The sequence below is a fragment of the Melanostigma gelatinosum genome (assembly GCF_949748355.1).
Source record: "Melanostigma gelatinosum genome assembly, chromosome: 4".
NCBI classification, from domain to species: domain Eukaryota; kingdom Metazoa; phylum Chordata; class Actinopteri; order Perciformes; family Zoarcidae; genus Melanostigma; species Melanostigma gelatinosum.
Genome location: NC_136637.1, coordinates 16,749,649 through 16,776,014, shown reverse-complemented (window position 1 = coordinate 16,776,014; position 26,366 = coordinate 16,749,649). Strand labels below are relative to the sequence as shown.

The 26,366-nt window shown below is 43.1% G+C and overlaps 1 protein-coding gene across 1 annotated transcript in view; it reads left to right on the top strand.

The window, feature by feature from the left end:
* Window positions 1–26,366, top strand: part of atp11b (ATPase phospholipid transporting 11B) — a 44,169-nt gene that overhangs the window by 11,445 nt on the left and 6,358 nt on the right. Inside the window, exons 7-29 of the mRNA XM_079267163.1 lie at window positions 949–1,052; window positions 2,201–2,248; window positions 2,661–2,725; window positions 3,189–3,270; window positions 3,369–3,519; window positions 5,398–5,595; window positions 5,863–6,021; window positions 6,341–6,528; window positions 8,227–8,295; window positions 8,440–8,513; window positions 8,695–8,798; window positions 9,672–9,853; window positions 11,052–11,255; window positions 11,644–11,797; window positions 11,897–11,999; window positions 12,124–12,269; window positions 12,442–12,501; window positions 12,896–13,023; window positions 13,396–13,534; window positions 15,134–15,199; window positions 15,877–15,980; window positions 16,618–16,783; window positions 23,745–23,908. Of these exons, the coding sequence (XP_079123289.1) occupies window positions 949–1,052; window positions 2,201–2,248; window positions 2,661–2,725; window positions 3,189–3,270; window positions 3,369–3,519; window positions 5,398–5,595; window positions 5,863–6,021; window positions 6,341–6,528; window positions 8,227–8,295; window positions 8,440–8,513; window positions 8,695–8,798; window positions 9,672–9,853; window positions 11,052–11,255; window positions 11,644–11,797; window positions 11,897–11,999; window positions 12,124–12,269; window positions 12,442–12,501; window positions 12,896–13,023; window positions 13,396–13,534; window positions 15,134–15,199; window positions 15,877–15,980; window positions 16,618–16,783; window positions 23,745–23,908 (2,858 nt within the window). The remainder of the gene's footprint in view (window positions 1–948; window positions 1,053–2,200; window positions 2,249–2,660; window positions 2,726–3,188; window positions 3,271–3,368; window positions 3,520–5,397; window positions 5,596–5,862; window positions 6,022–6,340; window positions 6,529–8,226; window positions 8,296–8,439; window positions 8,514–8,694; window positions 8,799–9,671; window positions 9,854–11,051; window positions 11,256–11,643; window positions 11,798–11,896; window positions 12,000–12,123; window positions 12,270–12,441; window positions 12,502–12,895; window positions 13,024–13,395; window positions 13,535–15,133; window positions 15,200–15,876; window positions 15,981–16,617; window positions 16,784–23,744; window positions 23,909–26,366) is intronic.

Genomic DNA, 26,366 nt, shown 5'->3' with positions numbered 1-26,366 from the left:
GAGGTCTGTGTGAATGCATTTCCTTCCTCGTAAAACATTTACAAAACAGATTTTTTTTGTGCGTGTGTGTGTGTGTGCAACCTCATGCTTACAGAAATAATGTTGTCGTTGTGCTACTGGCGGTCTGAAACTCCACAGGGTACCTTTTAAGTTGTGTTGCTCTGAAGCATTTCATCATTGAGATTCATTTGAACTTTTTCTTATGTAAATACAATTTTTGGGAAATTACTCTTTGATTGGTCAGAAAATAGAGTTTGATTGGCAGACCTCTGGGTCACATGACTTATGCCAGCCTGCGAGTGTGCCAGGTGTATGCATGTCTTGGTCTTTAAATGACTTGGATACCATAATATAATTTCAATGTTTTGCATATTGTGTTTAGAAAGTCCTCACCCTCACCCCCACCTCACCCACACACTCTTGCCAGAAGCTATGTTGCTTAATTGCCCCTCTAACGAGATGTTGGTGCTTCTGTAACAGTGTATTTATACAGCATGGTGGGTTTTAAGTGTTGCCCTAGATGTGTTTGTACACTCTTTGAACCTTTTGATATTTTTATAAATTGCTGTTTGTATGCTGTACTGTATAGTACAGTAAAACTGCAGTAGCATACACACATCATGCTAAACCCAACCTGCCAATACTGTAGCTACAGTACAATTGGATCAAGTTTCGAGGAAGAAAAAGCGCTCAGCTGTTTTGGGCAGGGTCAGAATATGTTGGGTGTGTTACTCAAACATTCAGTCATTTTTTCCACCTGTTGGTTTGCTTGAACAGGTGATATTTACCCTACATTTGACATTTCCCCTCCTTCATACAGTCAGAATAGCAGTCGAGGTGCATCCTCCTCTCCTGCAAAGCAGGCTGTAGATCTAACTGTTCACGGGTTGCAATGTCTTTATGTTCATCAGCATCAACTGTATATTTGTGTGTTGTGAATGTGTGTAGACTAACTACTCTGTGGCGGAGACGGCAGAGTGTCAGTCGGTGTCCCAGCTGGAGGCTCTGCAGGCTGTGGTGGAGTGTCAACAACCGGAAGCTGACCTGTACAGGTAATACACACCTTCAGGATGAGCGCACAAGAAGTCCAGCATATAGTCACATATAACAAACAAAGGATACTCCCTGTTAAACACATACGAGAGCATTACGATGGATCATTTTGCCTTTCGAGTCCTCGTTTCGGAAAGTTTTATTCTAGCTTTTTATTTATAATTATATAACTAACACTGTAAGTATAGATGATTCTTTTCAATTATTTGCTTTTTTCTGGGATTCCCCGTAGAGCCCTGCCGGTCTCCAGACACCACTTTAAAAGCCATGTGATTCAAACATGGTACAAATTCCCTGTCGGAGATATGTTATTAAATGGATGATGGGTTGAGATGGCTTCGTCGCCTCTTCAACAACCCCTCCTCCTCTTGTCTGGCTCAGCTGGCTACTTTAAAATCGATCGGTGTATTTTTAGATCAGGCAATTTGTTTCGGTAGCAGTTAACCCCCCCCCCCCCCCCCCCCCCCCATCTCCCTCGTCGCTGTTTCCCTCGCTCTCAACATTCGCTGCATTTAATTAAACCAGCTAGTGTGAGCTTTCCGCGGTGATCTGCTTTCTTTAGCATCATGTTAACCAGAAACCTGGTTTCTTGAATCAGGTTAAGGGATTAAGAAAGACCGTGGTAGTATTCACTATACCAGGTTTCTCATGGTGTTATTATTATATGTGTGCATGAGCATGACAAACGCTCCAGATAGGGAAAGCATCACTGTGGCAGCAGCGTGAAAAGGAAGATCTGCACTTGTTGTAAAGCATCCTTTTTTTTGATATAGTTTAATTTAAAGTCCAACTGAAACTGATATGTTATTTATTGACAGTTTCCCCTGCTTGAGCAGTTGTTTTTCTGTTAACATTTGGACACATTCTCACAGTGACAGAGAAGCTGTTCACTCCAGAGCTTATTCTTTAGGAACTGTTTGTCCAAACGCTCCAAAGAAAAGCTGTGCAGGCTGCATAGGCATCGATCTAATACATATAAAACACATACAAACACAGGTTGTACAGTAAACACGTTATTGAAGTGCATGTGAAAGCCTGTCTCATATTTCTTGCATTTACAAGATTTCTTCCAGTAGTCTGGTTACCTGTGTGAACGTAGTCACAGTCTCTCACGCCACTCGACTGAAATGCCGTTGGTGTTTTCCAGGTTTGTCGGTCGGATTACGGTGACTCAACACGGAGAGGAGATAGTCAGGTGAGACCAATGATTTACTTAATGACTGTGTGATCAGGGGTAAGGCTGATACACTGACATCCCCAATAAGGTGAGCATTGGATACATGGCCTTCTGATTAGTTTTAGGGATAGTACCAAAGTTACACTATCAGACAAATAAAAGGGAACAGTGGTTGAGGGTGAGGCTTTTAGCAGAGGGTTACAAAATGTATAACCGCTGGTCTGAAGAGACGAAGCTGTCTAATGTATTTAATCAGAGGGAGTAAAATGTGCAGCAAAATGATTCATGAACAGAAGATTTATGAGACTCATGGAGTGTTGCTGAGTGTTTTATATCAAGACCTTACCGTGTCTCGTTTGTGCCAGAATCCTAATGCCACATCCATCTTTCTCTGTATTTATGCTGTTGTTTCTGTTTGCCTTTACGTCAGGCCGCTGGGTCAGGAGAATCTGCTGCTGAGAGGAGCCAGGCTGAAAAACACCAAAGAGATTTTTGGTGAGACAATACAGTTGAAACTTATAACAGACAGACATTCATTTCTAAACAACACATACAGTCAGTACACTGTATTGATATAGTGTTTCTTGCAATGGGACGTTTCCAGTTGAATTGAAAGAGAAAGACAAGATGTAGCTGCTCAAGAACAGATTGCTTCTGAAATGCTTCCAGCTGTAACACAAACGAGCCAAACTCAAGTTGACGTTATGAGAAGGACAATCGACTTATTATCATACGGCTGAAGTTTGGTTGTGTCAACCAATGGCTTTTCTAGCAATGCTTCAATAGTGGGTTTGAGTATAATGTTGTAATTGTTTGACATGGAGAACTTGAGCCAATGACTTACCATGTCCCATGTAAATCATGTTTCCTATGTTCTCATGACTTCATGCACTAGTCGGTTAATAGTCTAATATCCCATAAGCCCGGTATAATACTTCAACCAACTGTGTTGCTGCAGGTGTGGCAATTTACACAGGGATGGAGTCCAAGATGGCCCTCAACTATAAGTGCAAGTCCCAGAAACGCTCTGCAGTAGAGAAGTGAGCACTTTCCGTTGTCTCGCAGTGTAAGCAAAAATATTGCTGTCTTAGGATGTGGTTAATTTAACATTCAACTTTAAAACATGTTCCTGTGCCAGGTCCATGAATACCTTCCTCCTCATCTACCTGGGCATCTTGCTGTTTGAGGCCGTCCTCAGCACCATCTTGAAGTATGCCTGGCAGGCTGAAGACAAATGGGACGAGCCTTTCTACAACCAAAAGACTGAACAAGAGAGAAACAGCAGTCCGGTAAGTCTTCTTTTGCATTAAGCATCAGAAGAATGCCTTCTTATCGATCTGTTTTTTGTAATTACCGGTAGTGCAGGCTATCAGCCCCAGAGATAGGATGAGGTAAGGTTTTAGTTGACGTTACATTTCTGTCTCTCTCTTTCTTTTTTCTCCACTTTCACCATGCCAAATAATAATGGACTTTTTCTCTCTACTGCCAATAGAAGTTAATGGAGAGCGTTAGTGAAGACACAAAAGATGAGCTCATGCTTGAATCCACATTTACACACACACAGTCCTTGAAGGGTGCTGGTAGGGCGGTTTTAGTGTGTCTAGATTTTTTGGCAAGGCTTAAGTGAGAAAATGCCATTCATGGGGACAGTCTGCCGGCCTATCAGCCCACCTGCCAACACTAATCAGTCAGAGAGAACAGCAGCCTCTATGTATTGAGACAGAGGGGGAACAAACACAGTCCAGTACACTCGCCTCTCTCCCCCCTGGAGACAGAGAGAAGAATACCAGCAACGAATGAATGGCTGTGTTTTCACATTTAGTATAACAGGTACTCTAGAAACCTGCTGGCCCTGTTCCAGTGTGTGCATACCCTTTACCGTTGATCGCATGTCTCCACATCACAGCTTTCTCCTCTCCAGGGAATATATTGGTCCTTCAACAGACTGAAAAATGTCTAAATTTAAGGCCGTAAGATTACAAAATCCATGTCCATCAGTTCCATTTCTGTATGTTGTTTAGTAAGCTAGGCAGAGCTCAAGTCCAGGTCTAACATGTCAAAAACCTAGGTTTTGTATGGCTGCCGATACTTGCTCACAGTGGTCTTCTCTCACTCTCCTTTCCTGTCACATGAAGTCATTAACTCCTGTAATGGAAATGATTTACCCTGACTGCTCTGAGGGTCAGTGATCAGACCATCGGTCTGTGTGGCTTAGATGTGTATTAAGCATTTTAATATTCCAACCACAGGGCGCTGTCACACCTAACCTGTTTGGTTCGATTAAAACAAACTCAGGTCCGTTTGTACTGTTAGTACGATTCATTTGGGCTGAAAGCGGCAATCAAACCCTGGTGCGGACCAAACAACCGGACTGAGACCACTCTAAAAGGTGGGCCGGCCTCGGCCTGCTTCCGAGCGGACTCTGGTATGGATCGTTTGTGGGTTGAAAGCAAATTAACCAACCGCAGGCTTTAATGCTGGGAAATATGTGATTTTAGCATGATTTCATTGCATGCATTACAACATTGCCAAGTGCATTTCTGTATTTATATCAGATGAAACACAGCCAATGTTATCCATCCATCCATTAGTTTCTGCTTATCTGGGTTCGGGTTGCGGGAGCAGCAGGTTTAGGAGGGTGTTCCAGACACTCCTCTCCCCAGCAACGCTTTCCAGTTCCTCCTGGGAAACGCAGAGGCGCTCCACAGGCCAGACGAGTTATGTTATCTCTTGAGCGTGTTCTGGGTCCACCCCGGGGCCTCTTACCTGTTGGAGGTGCCTGGAAACCCTCTAAAGGGAGACGTCCAGGAGGCATCCTGATCAGATTCCCAAACCACCTCAGCTGGCCCCTTTTTGACGCGAAGGAGCAGCGGCTCTACTCCGGATGTCTCAGCTCCTCATCCAATTTCTAAGGCTCAGCCCAGACACTTTTCGGCCACTTGTATCCGCGATCTCATTCTTTCGGTCACTACCCAAAGCTCATGACCTTAGGTGAGGGTCGGAACGTAGATGGACTTGTAACGCGCACCGAACCGCCTGTCCATCTCACGCTCCATTTCACCCTCACTCGTGAAGAACACCCCGAGATACTTGAACTCCCTGATTCACTGCTTGTGGCCCTCCTCTTGTGTCTCATTCTAATAACATGTACTCTCATCCCTCTTTAGATCTTGAAGTTCATCTCAGACTTCTTGGCATTTCTGGTCCTCTATAACTTCATCATCCCCATCTCGCTCTACGTTACTGTGGAGATGCAGAAGTTCCTGGGTTCCTTTTTCATTGGCTGGGATTTAGACCTTTACCACGAGGAGAGCGACCAGAAAGCCCAGGTCAACACCTCTGACCTCAATGAGGAGCTGGGACAGGTAAGGACTACAAGTGCAGGAACACATACATGTAGCATGGGAGTAAAGATGCATGTACCTTGACCTGAACAGTGTTCGGTTATGATATCATGTAGTATGTTTAATATAATGTTTATTGTTTTGCAGTAAATATGCCTATTTGGATACTATTTGTATTTTAGTACATAATGAACACACAACATGTCATTCTCATCGGATAAAAGGGAACTCTGCCTCGACAACATAATACTCGACTCGCGTGTGCATCTTTGTGTCTCTGTCTCCTAGGTAGAGTACGTCTTTACAGATAAGACGGGCACACTAACGGAAAACGAGATGCATTTCCGTGAGTGTTCAATTAGCGGCGTCAAGTACCGGGAAGTTAATGGCAAACTGGTACCAGAGGGAATGTCTGACGACTCACCAGACGGTTCTACGCCTCACCTGGTAGATCTCATTACACTCATTTTGTTTTGGAAGACACACACACACACACAGACTGTACATAGACTCTGTTCTTAATAAACATGAAGTGTTAGAGATGTCTTTTTCCCTTAGGCCATTCGTGTAATCAACACTAGATAATTGGTACGATTTCGGGTTGTCAACAGCATGTGAATAATACGTACAAACATACAGTTCATCATAAGCTCTTCACTCAAAGTCAGCCTGTCTCACTTGTGTTTACAATGACAAACAGCGTGTCCCTGTATAGAATGAATAATGATGGCGTCGCTTTCTCCATCATCCCTCCCTCTCCATCCAGATTGGTGATGAATTGTTATTCCTCCAGGCGGTGTCATTGTGTCACACAGTTCAGATCAGCTACGACCAGCCCGACTGCCCGGTTGGGGGAGGAGACCCATTTTCCCACGCAAACGGTTTCTCTTCCAATCACATGGAATACTACGCCTCTTCACCGGACGAGAAGGCTTTAGTAGAGGCAGCAAAGAGGTAAGCTTACGTTAGAGCTCCATCGCTTCTCTTCTGGAAATGTACTGCTGAGGTTGAAGAACCTGCTAAGCCAGCTGGTTGTCTAAAAGGTGCTCCAGCCTTTATCCCCGCTGTTTCCACCAACTATCACCACTGTTTACTCTAGTCTTGCTGAACCATGGCTGACACAACAGCAAACGCTAGAAGGTTTGTCTGTGACCAGGCAACAATTTAATGTCCGTGGAAAGGTATTCCGGATTCTATGATGGAAATAACGCGGGTGACTGTGTGGCACCCATTTCAATTGTCAGACTGTGTTCTTTTAAACAGCTTTTTAAGGATTCATGATGCACAGAGTCAGCGATCCTGGCCGATGTCGTTTTCACACCATCAAATTGAATTATGTCAGGCAGTGAGGGGGATGCACCCGTGACCCAGTGCCTTTGTGCTCCATTGAGCCACAGACAGTGTATCTGGGTTGATTTAAACCGAAAGGAGACTCGGTTGGAACCATATCCCTCATAGTCGCTCATAAATACAGCACTCGGTTTATGTTACAACACCATTCATCTGAAATGTGACACTATTGGGGATTATATATCTGTGCACTGTGTTCTGGTGTTCAAAACAATGGCTGATTTGTGTTGTTTGATAAAGTGAACAAGAAGGTCCGAGAATTGATCAACTGGTTTGGAGTCTTACTCACCTATTTGTTCACCTGCATTTCTTAAGGACCTCCATGACCCCGAGGAAGATTAATAAATGGATGAATTAAGGATTGACGGACCTATTTTCATGGCAGCACAAGCTGTGCTCTCACCGTTTGGTTCTTTCCTGTCCTTGAGTAGGCAGTGCAAAGCAAGTTGTTGGTATTTTGGTGGAATTATACAATAATGCTTAAAATGTACGAATTAAAACCGATCAATCTCCGATGTGTAGATGCTTTTAAATCGGCACCAAAAGGAACGTTTAATGTGGTGAAAGTATGAATGCCGGTAAAGCAGTCTGCATTTCTGTAAAATACAACGAGTGATTCTCACAGTGTCTGTTGTCCACAGCTGCTTTATAATGTGTGAACAATTCAGTTCACGGTGTGAGATGTAGCCATTTACAACATGAAGCAGTGTAGTTCATTTATTAAGGCTAAAATAGTGTGGGACAAATTTCGATCATATAAATGAATATTTTAGTATTATATTTTTTCATATTTTTATCATCTTATTACAAATTAAATAAAAACCCACCCCCTCTTTCCTTGGCTGCAGATTTGTGGTCGTGTGTGTTTGCGTCGTGTTACTTTGCACCATCCGGTGCGACGATTTCCTGAAGAAGTGTCTGTCAAGTTGTTGGGCTGTTGTTGTCATGCTTCATTGTGATTGGCTCAACTTTTTTCAGAGGGATGATGCCAGTGATGTGACTGGTTGAGTGTACTGTGCCACCTCACACAGACGTTTTGCACTTTGCACCGCTGCACATACATTAACCAAAATAGCAGGTGCGCTTGGAAACGGCCAAGCAGTCCATGTGCCCAACATCTACCACTTTACCCTGACTAGCCTGAGGGGAGTGCTATAGCTAAACAGTTTTAAGTTGTAAAGGCCTGTTTTCCTGCAAGAAAACATCCCAAACTCCTAGTTTGATCTTCACCCAGTATTTAAAGTTCAAAATGTCCATTTTCCAAAGAGTTCTAGCTTTAACTGCTGTCTGTTTTCTCCTCAGGATCGGAGTGGCCTTCACTCGCTGCAGTGGAGATACTCTGGAGATCAAGACATTTGGCAAGTCAGAGAAGTATGTACAACCCTGTTAATCTCTTCAATGACAAATGCACATGCAATACAAAACACATGTAGACTGCAGACAGAGCAGTTGTGTAACCTATCCGTCTGTTCTCTGAGTCTCAAAGTTAGCTTCACTGCCTCTCTCCTTCCCCAGATATAAACTGCTCCATGTGTTAGAGTTTGATGCTGACCGCAGGAGGATGAGCGTCATTCTGCAGACTCCCTCAGGTAACTACACCTGGAACTAGTGCTTTTAGCATTGTTCACAAAAAATTGCCTGCAGTAACCGATAATGAAAACTTGATCATATGGTCAAACTTATGACTGGAGATAAAAAAGAAATGCATTAAAATAGTTTTAAAGAGTTCTTTTTTTTTTCTACATTTCTCTTGGTGTCTTGACTTTCAAGGTGGCAAAGTGCTGTTCACCAAGGGCGCAGAGTCGGCCATCTTGCCTTTCACTACCAGCGGTGAGATAGAAAAGACGAGAGTGCACGTCGACGAGTTTGCTATGGTGAGATTTCATTGTGTTTTACAAAACTTTAAAATGTGCACGTTGTCTCAAAAGGTTCTCCAGCAGCTTGCACTGTTACTGCTCTAAAACACATCCATTCAGCGGGTGTTGGTCAGCACACTTGCATCACATTTGTTGCAGCGGCGTCAGAGGAGTTGTTGATACGTTTGCCACACTTAATATGCATATTGAAATCCTTTAGATTTCATTATTTATTTTTCCCCATACGAAGATGGGTGGACAAGCAGACATTTGAGACGCATTGAATATATGTAACACTCGACTCTTCAAAGAATTTATTCACAGACAATCCTCCTCAATCGCCTAATGAAACTGTTTAAATATCTCACTCTGAAATGCGTCTTGATCCATATGTTCAGAATGGCGTGTCTCTGTGTGCGCAGGCCTGGCATTTCACGCGTTGAAGTCATTACTTTTGGCTCTGTAGCTCCGTGTTCCCATTAGACTGTAAATTCGTCACCACAACACCCACACACACACAGAGCCCCAGATCATATCATCGGACGTCAGTACCCAGGAGTGGGTGCTCTATACTGGGTTGATTTGTGTTCGTCTCCCCCTCAGGCTGGTTCTGTGATTTAAAGCCAAGCTTTGACAAAAAAAAAAAAATCTGCTTTCTCTCTGCTTCCGTTCGTCTCGCTTTCCATCTCTCCTCCTCATCCTCTTGACTTAACGTTTACCCCTCCTCTCTAAACAAGCTTGTTCTTTCAATTTTACATTCATCATTTCACACCATAACATCTCTTTCTTCCTTTATTTATGTTCCGTTTTCTTCTGTATTTCGTATGTTCTGACTCGTGTCTCCTGTTGTTCTCTTCTACCCGTCATCCACCCCTCCCCCTCCCACTGTAGAAAGGTCTGCGGACCTTGGTTATTGCGTGTCGCCACTTCAGCCCAGAGGAATACATCGATGTGGACAAGCATCTGAACGCGGCCCGCACCGCGCTGCAGCAGAGGGAGGAGAAACTGCAAGAGGCCTTCAACTACATAGAGAGAGACCTGGAGCTGCTGGGAGCTACCGGGGTTGAGGACAAGTATGGAGACTAACAAATTCATGTGAATGTATTTGTGTCGTCCCTCCTAAAAACGAGTTCTCATCCCCTTATGCATGTGACATCTTTTACGTCAAGTGGAGATCTTTACATTTTCAGTATATACACGGTGTTGTGTTGGATGTGTTTAGGTTACCCTCTTTGCTCGTCCATGATAGTTGTGTAGATTAGCTGATGCATACAGTAGGTAACATGCTAAACTAAGATTGGGGAACATGGGAAACATACCTGTTAAACATCAGCATGTTGTAATGTAAATAGCACGATACTATATACTCAATAAAGATGGGAGTGGCTCCGAGTTACAGAAGCAAAGACTAGATAATTATGTTACAGGAAATAGCCGTTAAAGCTCCAGTTTGACAGAAAAACTGTGGCATTAAAAAAAATAAACAATAAGGGAACTCATGAACGGAAACAGGAAGATAAACACAGTGGACGTGAGAATCTTCAAACAAACAAACAATGTAGTATCAGTGGGGAGAAAGACGTCCACCCCCCCCCCCCCCCCCCTAATGAATGTTGATGTGCGTTTGCATCAGCTCACCATCTGCTCCTCACGTACGCCTCCCTCTTCTTCCTCTTCCTGCTGCTCCGTTTCTGTATCTGGAATGAATTCCTCCTCCAGCACACATGGACACAATCAAAAGATTTCCTGTGTCATGGAAGACGGGACTACAATGTCCCCTCTGCTTTGAGTCTCATGAGCATAGTGTAATGCTGACACGCATCGTAATATTATATTCTTTGTCTTTTAACCTTTTAGGAATATTAACTGTGGTTAGAAATAGGATAAAAAGTCTGCTCAAACTATGACTGCTTATTGATCTAACCATGATGTATCAGATGTTTTATGTTTGCTTGTTTGTTGGAAGCAGGTTTGTCCATACTTCCAGACTTTACCCATCTGATCAAAGGAGCTTTAAGAAATGTCGTCTTCTTGCCAATTCCCAAAGAGACGTATTGAATTATGGACACTGTAGTTCACCACATTGCATTCACAGCAATAAAACACCAGCTTTACATCACCTCACCCACAACAAGTGTGATACAAAATGTTCTTTGGTTATTTGTTACCTGGGGAGTGATCTAATGTAATTACACACGGGGATCACTGAGAGCTTTGCATATGCAACACATGTAACATGAGTACATGGATTATATTTTGTCTCTGTGTCAGACTCCAAGACAAAGTCCAGGAGACCATTGAGGCTCTACGGCTGGCAGGGATCAAAGTATGGGTGCTGACGGGGGACAAACATGAGACGGCGGTCAGCGTCAGCCTGTCCTGTGGCCACTTTCACCGAACCATGAACATCCTGGAGCTTCTGCAGCAGCGGTCTGATAACGAGTGTGCTGAGCAGCTCCGCATACTGGCCAGGAGGTCAGTGCTTACCCATTCCCCTTTTGACCATTGAATATACACCGTGCATCTTAAAATCCATCTTCAATCTTTGTTTTCTGTTAACAATGGAGCTCTTTAACTATTGGATTAAGAGTTTAGTTTGAATTGGATACCATTGATTTGATTGACGTCCCGTTGTTACGGTCTGGACCTTAACTTGTTTTTATGATTTACAAAAACATCAGAAGCCTGTCCAGTTATTTAAAGGCCAGTTACGTATTAAACAAAACGTCTATGTAGCAAGATAATGTGCTTTGAATTGACTAACAGTAAAATGTAATACAGCATTAGATTGTAGTAGTTGCTAGTGGTTCTTCTTGTTCCTGTCCCTATACACCACCTCTCATATTCTGTCCTTTTCCTCCAGGATAGAGGAGGACCATGTCATACAGCACGGCTTAGTCGTGGATGGGGCGAGTCTGTCTTTAGCCTTGAGGGAACACGAGAAGCTCTTTATGGAAGTGTGTAAAAACTGTTCAGCTGTGCTGTGCTGCCGCATGGCCCCGCTGCAGAAAGCTAAGGTACCAGTCCTCTGCCACACACACACACACACACACACACACACCAAAGTGCATTACCCTCACACTGTCCAGAAGTCATTGTTACTGTGTTCTGTCCAGGTGGTGCGTCTTTTTAAAACCTCCCCGGAGAAACCCATCACTCTAGCTATTGGGGATGGAGCAAATGATGTCAGTATGATACAGGAGGCTCATGTGGGCATAGGTAAGCACTCACCACACACACACACACACACACGATATGGTCTCTTCAGTCTTAAATTCTGCAGTGTTTCCTCCAATATATATATATATATGTGTGTGTGGTGTGTGTGTCCATGCGTCTTCAGGTATCATGGGAAAGGAGGGTCGCCAAGCTGTGAGAAACAGTGACTATGCAATTGCCAGGTTTAGGTTCCTGGCGAAACTTTTGCTGGTCCACGGTCACTTCTACTACATTCGAATAGCTACGCTTGTACAGTACTTTTTCTACAAGGTGAGCAACTTAACTTTATCTGCACATGCTTTTATGAAAATATATGATAATCCATTGTTTTGAGCAATGCTAGCAGAATACATCTTATAAGTTCAACAAGACTGTTAAAGGCCAAGTCTCCTTTTAACTGCAATGTTTTTAACGTGTCGTTCCTCCGCTCTGTCTTTTCTAGAATGTGTGTTTTATCACGCCACAGTTTTTATACCAGTTCTTCTGTCTGTTTTCACAACAAGTAAGTGTCTTATCTCTCCATCTCTCCTCTCTTTCATTTCTCATTGTTGACTTGTTTGTGGTTTCAATGTTGCACAGTCTACCATTGACGACATAGAATGTATTCTTAACTTTACCAAAGGGTTCTTTTCAAAACTCGTCTTTGGATGAGGCAGCTTGATATCCAGTTTGATTTATATTTTTATTTATATTTTCTGTTATTACTTTGGGCCAAGACCAAAATGATATTGACCCTAAGACATTACTGCCATTCTTTATTTATTTATTAATTTTTCTACTTGTGTGTCTGGCAGTGGTTAAGCTCGCGGCCTGTTTTGTTTGAGTCGATGATTTGCACACATCCATTTCCGCTCATAGTTTGGTGTTCAGTTAAATGCCTTGTCTGTCCATCCCAGACTCTGTATGACAGTGTTTATCTGACGCTGTACAACATCTGCTTCACCTCGCTGCCCATCCTGGTGTACAGTCTATTTGAACAGCTGGTCCATCCGCACGTACTGCAGAACAAACCTGGGCTGTACAGGTGAGTTTACATGTAATCTGTGGGTGCACACTTTAGGCCTTAACTGCTCGTGGGAAGCTTTGTTACATTGAAAAGATCTCCATGTCCGCCACAAATTCATAGACAAAATGCAGTTACTCTTTTTGTGCTTTATACGCCGTCTACATGCATTAATTTGCTGCTGTTTACCTAAGATGTTTATGTAACATTTTAAGTGAGATCAAGCAAAAAATTATGTGCGGTTGTTTCCATCTGTATACTACTTCGTCTATAATCCATTAAACATTTTTCTTATCCCTCTGCAAATGACTATGATTCACTTATCCATCAAAGTGAAGCATGACATTGCACTTTGATACATTATATGCACTAAGAAATACAAAAACCCTACAGAGACATCAGCAAGAATTCTCTGCTGTCTTTCCGGACGTTCCTGTACTGGACTTTGTTGGGCTTCTGTCACGCCTTCATCTTCTTCTTCGGATCCTACGTACTGATGGGAGAGGACACCACGCTTATGGGCAATGGACAGGTGTGTACTTAGCTGTGTGTGTGTGTGTGTGTGTGTGTGTGTATATGATGATCTGTGTGTTTATAGTAGAATCTTGAGAAAAGAAAATGCTCTACTTAGAAGATTATCCAAAACATAAAATGTTGCTTTAGGAAATGAATGCTAGGTTGGAAAGACGTGTGTGTGTGTGTGTGTTATGAGTTATTGTTACTGATGGGGCTGGTTACCTGCTGGACGTTCTTCACTCACTCCTTCATTTAATATTGTTCTTTTCTTATGTGTGTCTTCCTCATTCTCTTGTTTGTTTTAACAGCCTTGTGTACAGTCTGTTTGTCTCTGTTACTGTGTCATCCACTTGTTGATGAGTAAGTTCTAGTCATCTTATCACATCCTCTGTTTCTCTCTCTGGTTTGTCACCAAATCTGTTTTCCTTCTGCTTTCTTTTCTGCTGCTTATCTTTGCCGTCTGTCTCTGTGTTTGAAGTTTAATATTTCAGAAAGCACTCGCTCCCTTTCTCTCTCTTGCATGTCTTTTTTTCTTCTATCTTTTGTTGATTTCTCTTTTTTCCTTCTGCCTTCACGCTGTGCATGTCTTCAGATCTTGCGAGCTAACAGGCAGCTGGTAAGAGTCTGCTCTACAGTTTAATGTATGTCTCCTTGGGGGGTTAATGAGAGGACTATCATGATGATTGCTAGACATATTTTGGAACTTGCTGATTATGTAGAAATGGATGATTTTTCATACCTAAGCTCTACACTATTTTTACATAGTGACAAATTTGATTTTGAACATATGACGACATTTATAAGACATGCAGCGGCTCATTGAACCTTGAAGGTTCTTGTCAATTGCAATCAGTTTTGATTCCTCCATTTCCTTTCCTGAAGTAGCACAGTATAAATAGTAGGCTATACAGCTAAGCTGCATATTTTGAACGTACCCTGGGGGGATTTTGTTAGTTATCACCGGTTTCATCAGTTAATAGTAATAGGATTCCCTATTTTCATATCCAAACATCTATAGCGGTTCGGGGCCTTTTTAGTCGGGGCCCCCAGGCCAACTAGCTCGACTGGTAAAGTCTGCCACCCTGGTGAGTTTTGCTGTGCTTTTTTGTTGTGGTTTTTCAGTTCAGTTATAAACTCAAACTGAGTGGTTGCGTGGATACATCTTCGTCACTGAATGCGTTCTTTGAAGTGTTTTTGACGGCGTTCATTCGCGTTACCCACGGAAGAGAAATGCTTCTATTTGAAATGTATCAATCGACACGGGCCCAGTGAGTCATGCATCTGATGGAGTTGTTTGATGAGCGTGTCTTTTTTTTGTTTCAGTGGAGATTCCAATTCGTTTTTGAGTGTTTCGTTTCCAGCAGGGTCCTGAATTTGCTGGCAAGAAAGCAAAGTGATGTGTAATTATGTTTATTACCGTAGTTCATTCTTGACAACCGGAAGAAGATATGCGAGGTGTCAAAGTTGCATATAAACAGGAGGACCAATGATCTTAAGCATATTGTTATATTGCTGGTAACTGGGTCCATGCATGTAAATATAGCCACTATTAGTTTGACTGTCATAGTTTAATACTGGTGACTGTTTTATTAATAGATTTATGTATGTTTTATAGATGTTTGGGAACTGGACATTTGGAACGCTGGTGTTCACTGTCATGGTCATCACAGTCACATTAAAGGTAAATCACACACAATCCTTTGCTCTCACAACATTGTCATGAATGGTAATAGCTCGCAGTTTAAGACAGAAATGACATGTTTGACTATTTCTCGTGACTTTTAGACTCGAGCTTTATTTTCTTTCAAACATAACATTGCTACAGTAACATGCTTCCTGTTATATTCAGCTGTAAATGTGCTATTTTACAGGGTAATAATATTAGAAAACTGAATGTACGCTATCTGCTCAGGACAAAACAGCAAAAATCCAAATCAGCCAAAGGAAAGTGAATAGCTGGTTAAATACAAATGGTCAAGCATGTTCAGCACGCTGGAGACAGTCAACCATATTAAGCATAAAGGCAATTGAATAATGAGCTTAAAACTGTTTGCAAACCAGTTTTTCCATATTCCATATATATGATGTCAGCGATATATTTGTGTTAGCTGGGAGCTTTATAGCATGTGTGGTTCCACAGGGACACACTTGAATTGCCACAGTCCCAAATATGAAATAGTGCATATTGTGAAGTACATCTATGATGTCAGCGGCCATTAACAGAACATTATTTGCCACAGGCTGGCAGATCGTTGTGGTTTATTGATGCCTTTACTGTCCCCGGCTCAGTGTTTTACACCTAGCTTTCTCTCCCTCTCACGTGTGTGTGTGTGTGTGTGTGTTTGTATGTAATAACAGCTCGCTTTAGAGACTCATTTCTGGACGTGGATGAACCATTTTGTGACGTGGGGTTCGATCGCCTTCTACTTCATCTTCTCTCTCTTCTACGGAGGCATCATCTGGTAAGAAGAGGTTCTTATAAGAAGATCGTGCGTTTTATTTTCTACACCGACGCTGCTTTCACACTGAATGAAAATGCTTCGCCACGGTGTAACATGGTCTCGCTGCTCAATCTACCACGTAGGCCTATCGTAACTCCTCCTAATTAACCCCTTCAGTACATTTGGAGAATACGTATGCAGAATAAATTGCAGTGGCAAAAAGCAATGGCTGAAACAAGTGAAGTCAATGTTAAATCAACGCATTTACATTGTTCCATTTCTTTCCTGTTGGTAATAAATGACTATACCGATAGTTAATGATGGAAAATGACAGTAAGTGGATAGAAGAGTACATAATGGGACATAAATCTACCCTCTAAGTACCTCTGAGCTCATACTTTGTCTGCATGGGGTTCCACATGACTTCAAATGCTCTGACTTAAGACAATACACAAATATTTTTTTACATCCAAGGATATACTGACGAACCTAAGAGCAAGACTCCAACTGCCAGTGAAACCTGAATATACAGAGAACAGGTGAAAGTGAGGGGAGCCAGGCTGCTGGTTTATTGATGCTTATAACCACTAAAGAGAAGCATAAAGTCTCTGCTTCCTCCTGCAGTATGTAACCATTGTGTCCCCTCCACTCCCTCCAGGCCGTTCCTCCACACCCAGGACATGTACTTTGTATTCGTACAGCTGCTGTCCAGCGGTTCAGCCTGGTTTGCAATCATCATCATCATCATAACTTGCCTCTTTCCTGATGTGGTCAAGAAGGTCTTCTATCGACATGTGCAGCCCACCAGCACACAGACGAGTCAGGTAACATGGGGAGGAGGGGCAGGAAGTGGTTACAGGGGAACCTTTGTAAAGAAATCCTGCAATTCCAATTCAAAAAGTATTTGAATCAATGAGACCAGTTGAACACTAGTTAGTTCATTACCACGATCATAAGATAATCATACCAAGAATGCTAAAAAAAACAATTTCTATATATTTTTATCTTTTTCTGTAAGGTCTACGTACAGTCTCAAAAGTACAACTTATTAAAAGTAATGAAATGGCAACACGGCAGGCTAAACAAATTCTCGTAGTTGTACTGTCCACACAACAATGTGTCCAATGTTGGCGGTTATACTTGTACAACAAAAATGGGAATCATATTTCCTGTAATGTGAGGAGTCTGGACAAAGGAAATTGAGTAAAATGTCATGGTAACTCAAATTCTAGCCGGAGAGAAAATGTTCTCTGTAGAAAATAAAGACATTGTTTTACATTGTAAAAAAAAAATGTCTTTATTTACTCAGCCTCTGTGATCATGAGTTACCCACTTCTTCTTTACCGCAGCAGCAGGGTGTCTGGTTGCGCACACAAACACGCGGCGTGACTTCTTTCTGATCGGGCACGGTCACCTCTCAGCAGACCCACGCTGTTATCGTATTGATTAGTCCAGCTGGAGGTTATGTTTTAACTCATTCCTTCCTCCTTTCAAAACTCTCCTTTTGTTTCTCAGCACAAACCGAGCTGCCTTTTCCAATCCTATGTGGTGTTTGTTGTTTCTGCTCTAACCGTTGTCCCATTTTGTCTCTGTGTGTATGTGTGTGTGTGTGGTTCTGATAGTTGGTAAAGTATTGTGTGTTGAAATGTGTGGATGCGAGCTTGAGTTCTAACCTGTGTGTGTGTGTTCATCCTCCTATCCTCTCTGTGTGTTCTCCTGGTGTAGATGTATTCCAACCGTGTGGCGATAGGCGATGACTTCATCGCTCTGCAGCCTCTATCCAGAGCCAAGAGCCAGCTGGGCAAAATTAGGTAGAGGAGATGAGACCGTTTTCAGACCTGGGCTTAAAAATAACTTCCTGCAATCAATTCAAATGAAACAAAGTATCCCAGGAGTGCGTAATTCAAAAGCAACATCGCTACATTCGTAGTTTTGGGATGCACCTGTATACGTTTGTGAATAGATACCCAGCATTACTGGTTTGCCCAGTTTTCCTGCGTGAATGCTGCTCCTTCTAAATTTAATTTCACTTCCATTAGTTTGTAAATAAGTATTTCAAATATTTTAACACTTTCAGAAACCACCACATAGACGGTTCTTCTTTTGTTTTTTGCAATACACATAACTTAGTTAAATCGACGTTTACAAGATTTCCCTTAAAAATGAATTTGTATTCTCTCTTTACACATATGTCAGACTTACCATGAACTATGTATGGTCAGATATAGTATCAGTGTTATTATATATGGTATTCAGAAGTCTATTTGTTACTTGTAGGTTATCAATGCAGAGGTTAAGCCCTACAAATACAGATGTTTTGAAGATTATCTACAGCATAACATGGACAGCATCTTAAAATAGATATTGCTTTAGGACACGAGTGCTCCTGTTTACGGCCATTCAAACAATCCCGAAATGTTCTCCCAGGTCTGGACTTGATTTAGTCCCACTGAGACCTGTTTCTAGCACTGGCAGTACACTGACTGCAAAGATGTGTGCTGTTAATGTTGGAACAGTCGTGCTACTGTTATATCTGTGACTGCATGCCCTTCGACAAGCCAATCAGCATTCTCCGGGATTGGGATGGGGGCGGGGCACTCAACGTATATTGGGGCTTTGTGGGCTTAGGAGCTGATGCAAAAGTATGTGACATCAGGCATTTCACCCGCTGCATGCGTTGCATTTCAGTGAGAGGCTGACATAGAGAATGTGATCCGAGACGTCCACCACTCCCGCCTGTTGAAGCATGTGACTGTCATTACTCCCCCACTGCATGGACAAATGAGTGAAGGAATGAATGACCGAACTGCCTTTATCTCATAGCTCATTATACTGTGATAGAACGACTCAGGACCCTAAATTGTCCCTGAATGACAATATGGCTGACTGAGATCCTGCATCTGCATTACTCCCAAAATCGGAGGTCCCGGTCAGACCCGCCTCCCGACCACCGGCTCGTGGTGTCGCCATACAACCTCAGTCTGGCATGCCGCACTCATTATTAAAGTGAGGCATGGTGCAGCCCATCACAACACCCCTTTTTTTTAATCTGGAGCATGGTCCGTCCTCTTGACGTGGTGTCAAACGCCCTCGAACTGGGTGTCACCATTAGAGGCACCCTCTTCAACGCAGAGTTCAGTCCACCTGCATGGTTTCAGTAGACCCACAGCACAAGACCGATGCATGACGGACTGGTCCGCGCTGCCCTGCACAGCATCATGATGTGTCGGAAGCATGACAGACTCTTGGCTTATTATCACAGCTGTTCTCGAATGATGACTTGCCGATCTTGTGCAGATATCGCTATAAAACAGCCTGCAAGGAAAAGGCGAACAATAGTGTGAGCTCTCATCGGTGAACAGACTACCACACTTCTTAAACGTCTTCATTTTGTTTAAATTTCTAAGATCATGTAGAAGATATAGGGTTAATAATATTAAATATTAAAGCCAAATGTTCTCTTATTTATGAGCATTTTATGCTTTTCTTTGTCATGTATGAAAGTAAATTGAATATATTTGCGTTCTACACTGCTACTTCGATAAAACTAAGATTTTTAACACAATAATCACATTAATAATATAATTAATAGTTCATTAATTAATCACACTTGGCTCTTGGATGTTAGAAAACAATCTCAAAATAGGTAGAATTGCTTGCAGTAGTTGTAGTGAGCTGTATCTAAAAACAACTGGCTGATACAACTATATTCCAAGTCACAAACAATATAGGCAATGCAGGTCCCGTCCCACAAACTCAATGAGCAGAAGCAAGGTGTAGATTGACTGACTGTAAGAGGGAAGCACATTATGCAAAAGAGATCCGATGTCCTCAGTTTGAGTGAATTGTTTGAATTGGTAGAACTACACAAGATGCTCTTACCGGGTTCAAAATCAAAGCGTAATGCAATTTATTCCATTCTGTTGGAATAGTTCGTCTATCTATCAGTCTTTTTTTTTTTTGTTAATTAGATTAGAGGGAGGTAATCGCAAAGGAACCCAGAGGGCTCTCTTGGGTTTTTTTTATTATTTGCCGACTCTGTACTTCTGATAGATTCAGCAGCAGGTTAATTGAGTTGGTAACTAATAGACGTGCTCTTATCAGCACTAGAAATATGCATTTCCCTCAAGACACTGTTCCTCTGCCTGCAGCTTCTTTCTGTGTTCAGTCGTCTCTGCTTTTTATGAGAAATTAAAGCCCTCCTCCAGTGACCTCATCAACCCCCCACGCAAACTTTCTGCAGGACCTCTTCGCTAAATGATGATCGTCTCACAGTGCCAATTAGGAAGAGGCTAAGATCTGTAGCAGGGGGAATAACACCAGTGATGCCCACCACAGTCCTGTGTCAAACAGCAGGAAGCAGCGCGTCATATTTGCCTTTTGAAGCCAAAGATTTGCTCTCAACTCTCTGTTGCTATGTTGGATTGCCGGTGCGGTCACTTGGGAAGGGCTTTAAAAAGGGGACCAGCATTGATTTGATCTCTATATACTGTATGCATACGTGTATAAGAGCGCACTGTAGAGTGAGGGGTCAGACATTTAATCCACTGCCCCCCTACAGTGCAGTCTGGACCGACTCGCTGACTGACTGACTGCTTGCTTACTAACCGACTAATTCATCTGCTGGTTGGCAATTAAGCAGCACTGGAAACCATATCCCCAGTAATCTACAGTCATTGAGTCTTGAATGGAGCCCATAGATTTACAAAACAAAAGTGAGACCAGACGTTATCTCACCCTGTTACCTCCATTGAGTCCAGATTTGGTCTGAGACAGAATGTCGACTCTGGATATGTTTGCGGTGCGATCGGTCAGTTAACATGCTTTACCGGTTATGTTGCTGTGTCGATGTCGGACCTCCCAAAACGGTCTACCCGGCTGACTGATGAGTTGTTTGACCGGGGCTCACTGTAAGCATCTTGTGTCCTTCAGATGGAAGAGGGTGAGGGTTCAGTCGGCCCAGAATATGACCCTGTTAAAGCCCAGCGGAGCCCAGGGGAGGACAATTGGCACCTGCTAGCTGCTTATCCTCCCCCTGCTGCCCCACGGCCCAGACCCCTGCTCCCCTAGGTAGTACCACACTTCACTCCCATTGTCCCCCTTCCTACTGTCACTGCCCACAGCATCATGGCTTCACCCGAAGGACCAACCCACCCGCTGCAGTCAACCACATTATGTCCGTATATTTGGTTTAAACAACCTGCACTTTCAGTCATTCACCCCCCGGCTGTATGTCACAGCTGCCCCTGCACTACCCTTTTAGTTCATATTTAAAAATGCTGTTCCTGTACTGAATGTGTCTCTGTTGGCCTTACTTCCTGTGTGAATGGTCCCGTCCTCTCCCACACATACCCTTTCACGAATAACCTGTTGTTGATCAGATCTGGGATCAGAGTTTAGAGAGAGAGAGAATGCTGTTGGCATGCTGACTCCATTGTCCTTGCTGTATATTTGTTCAGTCATCTAACCCCTCCATGATAATACTCCATATTGAAGCATGACTGATATAGCATTGTCTCCTTGTAAGTATTTCATATCTCATACAACCCGTTTGTGTTTAAAGTGACGTTCAGTGTTTTGTTTTTTTGCTCTGCATACAGATCGTGCTTTGTGAGCGCCATCCATTGACTATAAACACAAGACTATTACATTTTATCATGCAGGCAGTTTCCAAAAAGGACCAGACAAAGATACTCTGCTGTCTTAGTTGTGTTAACCCAACATAAGGTTGCGCTAAGTGAAAGGACGGCACACGTGAACTCTCACTGAACTCTCGGACTCATACAGTAAATCAGGCAGGGGATGATGTCACCCGTACAGCTGTCACTGAGGCCTGGGCCATTCTACGACAAAACCTTCAATTCAGCCTTTTGTTTACCTGGAAAACCTCATGATTCAGTGCTCTGCTGTAAACTAAGGTCTGGCCTCTGGGCTTCATATTACTGCTGCTGCTTCTCTACAACAAAATAGTGACTTGCAGCACACAATCTCTCTTTTTCTTGTTCATCTCTCTCATAAACAGCATTGGACAGCAAGTTTTACTGTAACACGAGTGCCAATGAGAGTTGCATTTTCTCAACTGTGTCCTGCGATGACTTGACCGCTGCAGATTGATGAGATTGGTAGAGTGACGACGAGCTAAATCCGTTATTTTAAAGTGAATGAAAAGCTCGGCGTGGCTATCACTCACATGCTCATACAGGCATAGATTAACATTACCAATGACGACTTCAGCTGTGGCTTTGCTGCTGTAGCCGTTTGATTTTATTTGTGTTTTGGATAATTACAGCCTATAACTGTTCTCCTTGCTCTTTTCTTTAAGTGGTGACTGCTGTGTTACAGTTACATGAACACATCTGTTTGCCTTTTTTTCCCCAAAAAAGGAGACAAATTCTGATAAAGGACAAGAGAAAAAAACACATTTATTACCCAGCGACACCTGACCTTGCCAGAATAAATCACATTGTCCTGTCTCTGTTTTGCTGTTTGCCAGCCAAGAAGCAGAAGTTTGGTGTTATGCCAACAGCGTCTCCAATTTCTGCTGCAGAGAGATGCAGCAGCAGCAACGTCGCAATCAGAAGCACTGTGGAATATATAAGTTACGCAACAGGAATATATTAGGCTACATCACAGAAGAGAACAGGGCTTGCAAGCACTTTAGGGTAAGCTTGGCTCTCCATATGCTGAAAGAAACAGGAGGCTTTCTAACTTTACATGGTCGAAAAAGTTGCTTTATCTTAAAGAAACATCTCCACAAATAGCGCCTGTAATTGATAACAGCAAAAAGTACAAATGAAGCTTATTCATCGTCTTCTAAAAACCAGGTGGGTCACTGAAGTGAGTCTGAGGTTGATCTAGATTTCCATTGCCTCTTTGTGCTGAGTTCTAAAACGCTCTATTGTGTCTTAAAAGGAGCACACAGGATGAGCATAAGCTCTGACTCCGTGTGTCTCTCTGCTCTTCAGCACCGAACACTGTCGCTCTCTCTCTCCGGTGCTGACTCAGATTAAGTGAGCCTGACCCTGCAGGTCTCTCAGCAGCAACTTCATTCAGCGTCGTCTACCAACGCATCCTCTGGCTCACTGGAAACTCTGATTCGTCGTTAAATATATTTTCAGTCTTTTCATTTCGACAGGAAGAGGTTTCTTTGCAGCGATTGTCAACTTCTGTATTAATACAGACAATCATTTGTAGTTTTGAACTGGTTTTCACATTACCTTTGTAATGCATATTCATTCATATGATATGATGGCTCTGGTGCTTTCAGTATTTAAGTCAACACATTGTATAAAGCTGGACTCGTGAAAGGTTGGCATTTTAAATGGATGTAATCCTGATCATAGTCTCAAGTTTCCAAACAAAGTTAAGGAAAGATTTAGTCTGCTTTACAACCACCCTAAAATACAAAATCATTTTTTTTGTGTGTGTTTTCTCAAAGATTTTGTTGTTCACAGGTTTTATGGTTTATATATTTTTACAGCATTTCAGCCCCTTGTGCAGCATGTTTCTAATGTTTTCCCTGTACATCATCCTTCCTGTGACAGCATGCAATAAGTCATCCTCCAGCCATCCATTATCCTCTCAGAATGTGACCGTAAACCTGTTGAGTGTTATTAATTCCTTCTTTTTTTCCTCCTCTTTCTCCACTCACTTCTCCGTCTTTCCTACCCGTTTGCTCCCCCCCCCCCTTTGTCATTTCTTCTTCCTCTCTCTCTGCCACCAACCGTTCCCCTCACCCTTTCTTTCTCCTGCTCTTTGCTCTGCCTCTCCATCTCCTCCCTCCAGTCTCTACCAGCCCCCCAGACGCAGACCCTCAGCTGTGTGGAGTCCCTGTGCTGCTACCAACATGGGCAGAGCGGCTGTTCCCGCCTGGCCAGCCTCCTGGAGCAAATAAGCGGGCGGTGCCAGGCCAGCGGCAACCATTGCCCCGCCTCCAGCCGCAGCAACAGGTGGGGAAGACGATGGCAAGAAACAATGATTATGAATCCCGATGCACCCGCACCGCCTCTTGGTGTCAAAAATTTGGGCTGCAGTCCTGACTGTTGTATCCCATAACGTGGCTACGACTGTACTGTGAGACTTTCTTATTCAGACCTGTTGCAGGGTGAGCATGCAGTAGTAGGGGGGGGAGAGGGTTTCAGACGGTCAAAGTGACTGGTTTTAAGGTGTGGCTTAGCAAGAAGAAGAACAACAACAACCGAGCAAGAGCTAGGAGTTGAAGATGTGTGGATCAAGCCGCTATGGACTGCACTGTTGAGTTTCTTATTGCCATCAAAGTCTGTGTTGGGACAGTCTGGAGCCTAAACATTTTTGATTAAGCCGACTGAAGGATGTGCTTAATCTCATATCTACAGTCGTGTACTATCGGAAATATATATCCGTACACCTTGTAACCTTGAGTATATTGTAATGGCTGTGCCTTCTAGTTAGCATGCACTGCAATGGATGTGCGACAGGCTTGTCAGGGAGGATTTCTGTTGAGCCCCTTCAATGGCGGCTCGCTGCGATACACAGGCACCCAACAGGTCTCATTACACTGCGTAGCCTGTCTGGTGTGTTTAGCCCCTTCATTGGGGCATGTCCGTCTGTAAGCCCATGTGTCTATGTCCTTGTCGTTCTGTCTGTCTCCTCTTTTTCTGTTTGATACTTCCTAAAATCTATTTGATGTCCTAATTAGCCAGTTTTCAAGGAGCACTGCCTGCTCTGTAATGCACTTTAACAGACGACACCGATGTCTATTCGTCATGTTGGCTTTAGGTTGATTGCTATATTGTCCCGTAGGTCCTGTTGTTTATTGGAGGTCTGTTCCACTTGAGGTAAGGCCACATCATGGCTAGTTGAGCGGTATACGATCAGAGCAGTAAATGTGGGCGTGTACGTCTCGAGTATTAACCAATGACTGAAGAGACTGGTGTGAGATTTATTACACATGGTGTCACTTTATTGCACAAAGTGAGCTCTCAATAAGTGCAGATAAAACACAGCTCCACTTTGTGATAAAGGATGAAAAAGAAAAACAACTTTTTTTTGTTGCCTACTGCAGTTTTAAAGACGAGTGGACTGAGTTCACAGTTTTCTGGGCTGCCCAATCTGCAGTTTCCGTATTATTGTGTCTTTGTTGCCCGACTCCCAGTGACTCAGTGGGGTTGTCGATTAATTGACCCGATCGGCCCTTTCTGCTGAGTGATCAACACTCCCCAAAACAGCTTGGGACTCTCGGTATTGATCACAACAATAATGAAGATGCAGCATCCTTGCTCTGTGTGCATGCAGTGGGTCTTGCGAAGATGTGTGTTCACTCGAGACTGTGTGTGTGTGTTTGTAAAGGTAGTCATGACAGCATGCAGGTCAAATAAGGGACCCTCTGTTCCTCCCTTCAGCCCCTCTGGACAGAAACCTGCAGACTGTGGTTGAGTAGAGGGCTGTGTCATCCCAGCCAGTCAGGCCTGGGACACACGGCTATCCCATAATAGAGACATCAACTTGTGACTGGCTGAAACAAACATCTCTTTGTATCTAATTGTATTCTATCCCTGGCCTGTGGCCATATAATGAACATCTTATGCATGTCACCTGATGGTTTTTAGCTTTGATTCAGCCAGTTGGTCCTACATTTGAATATGTGTTCCCTTCATTAGTCATGAGACGGAGGGGAGTGGGGTATGCTCCGTGAAATGATCTATTTCAGGGTCACGTCACTGAAAGAAAGCAAACTAGTCTCTTCGCTCCAGGATCAAATTGCCACTAGATGCATGATTCAATCTGGATTAATTTCTTCCTGCTGGAATGATTGATCTGTTTTCTGGCACGAAGCAGCAAATTGAATCTGTTCCAACTGAGCTGAGAGCAGTTCGTACTCCCAGAAGGATAAACAATGAACGGCAGTAAAATGCTTTGCTTGGGTGTTTTTTCTACTGTAACTTCAGAAAGTGACACAATCAACAAATATAATTGGGGCTGAATTGAAAGGTTTGAATTGTATTCTTTGTTCCTCCTTCCCTTACGATCAACTCTCCTTTCCTTCTCCCCTTGTCCCCTTCCCACCCCTCCTTTGCTTTTCACATCCCTTCTTCTTTACCTTCTGGGTTTGAGGAAGTAAAGCATAAAACCACAAAGAATCAATGAAAGACTCCGCCCGCACTAAGCCTTAATGCTAGGATACTGCCATCGGGGAAAGGCAATGTATTCACTCAGTCCTATATCACATAATTCATCACTGGATGGGACATATTTAAGCGTATTTACAAGCTTATATAACACGTAATGTATTTAACCGTTATGTATTGGAAGCCCAACTGTAGCTGGCTGCTGAATGCTGACCACAGCTGAATTTTGGCTGGGGGCAAGAAAACCGGCATCGTGCACACGCGTGTGTCAGGAGTCAAAGACGAGATGCGTAACCGTGTG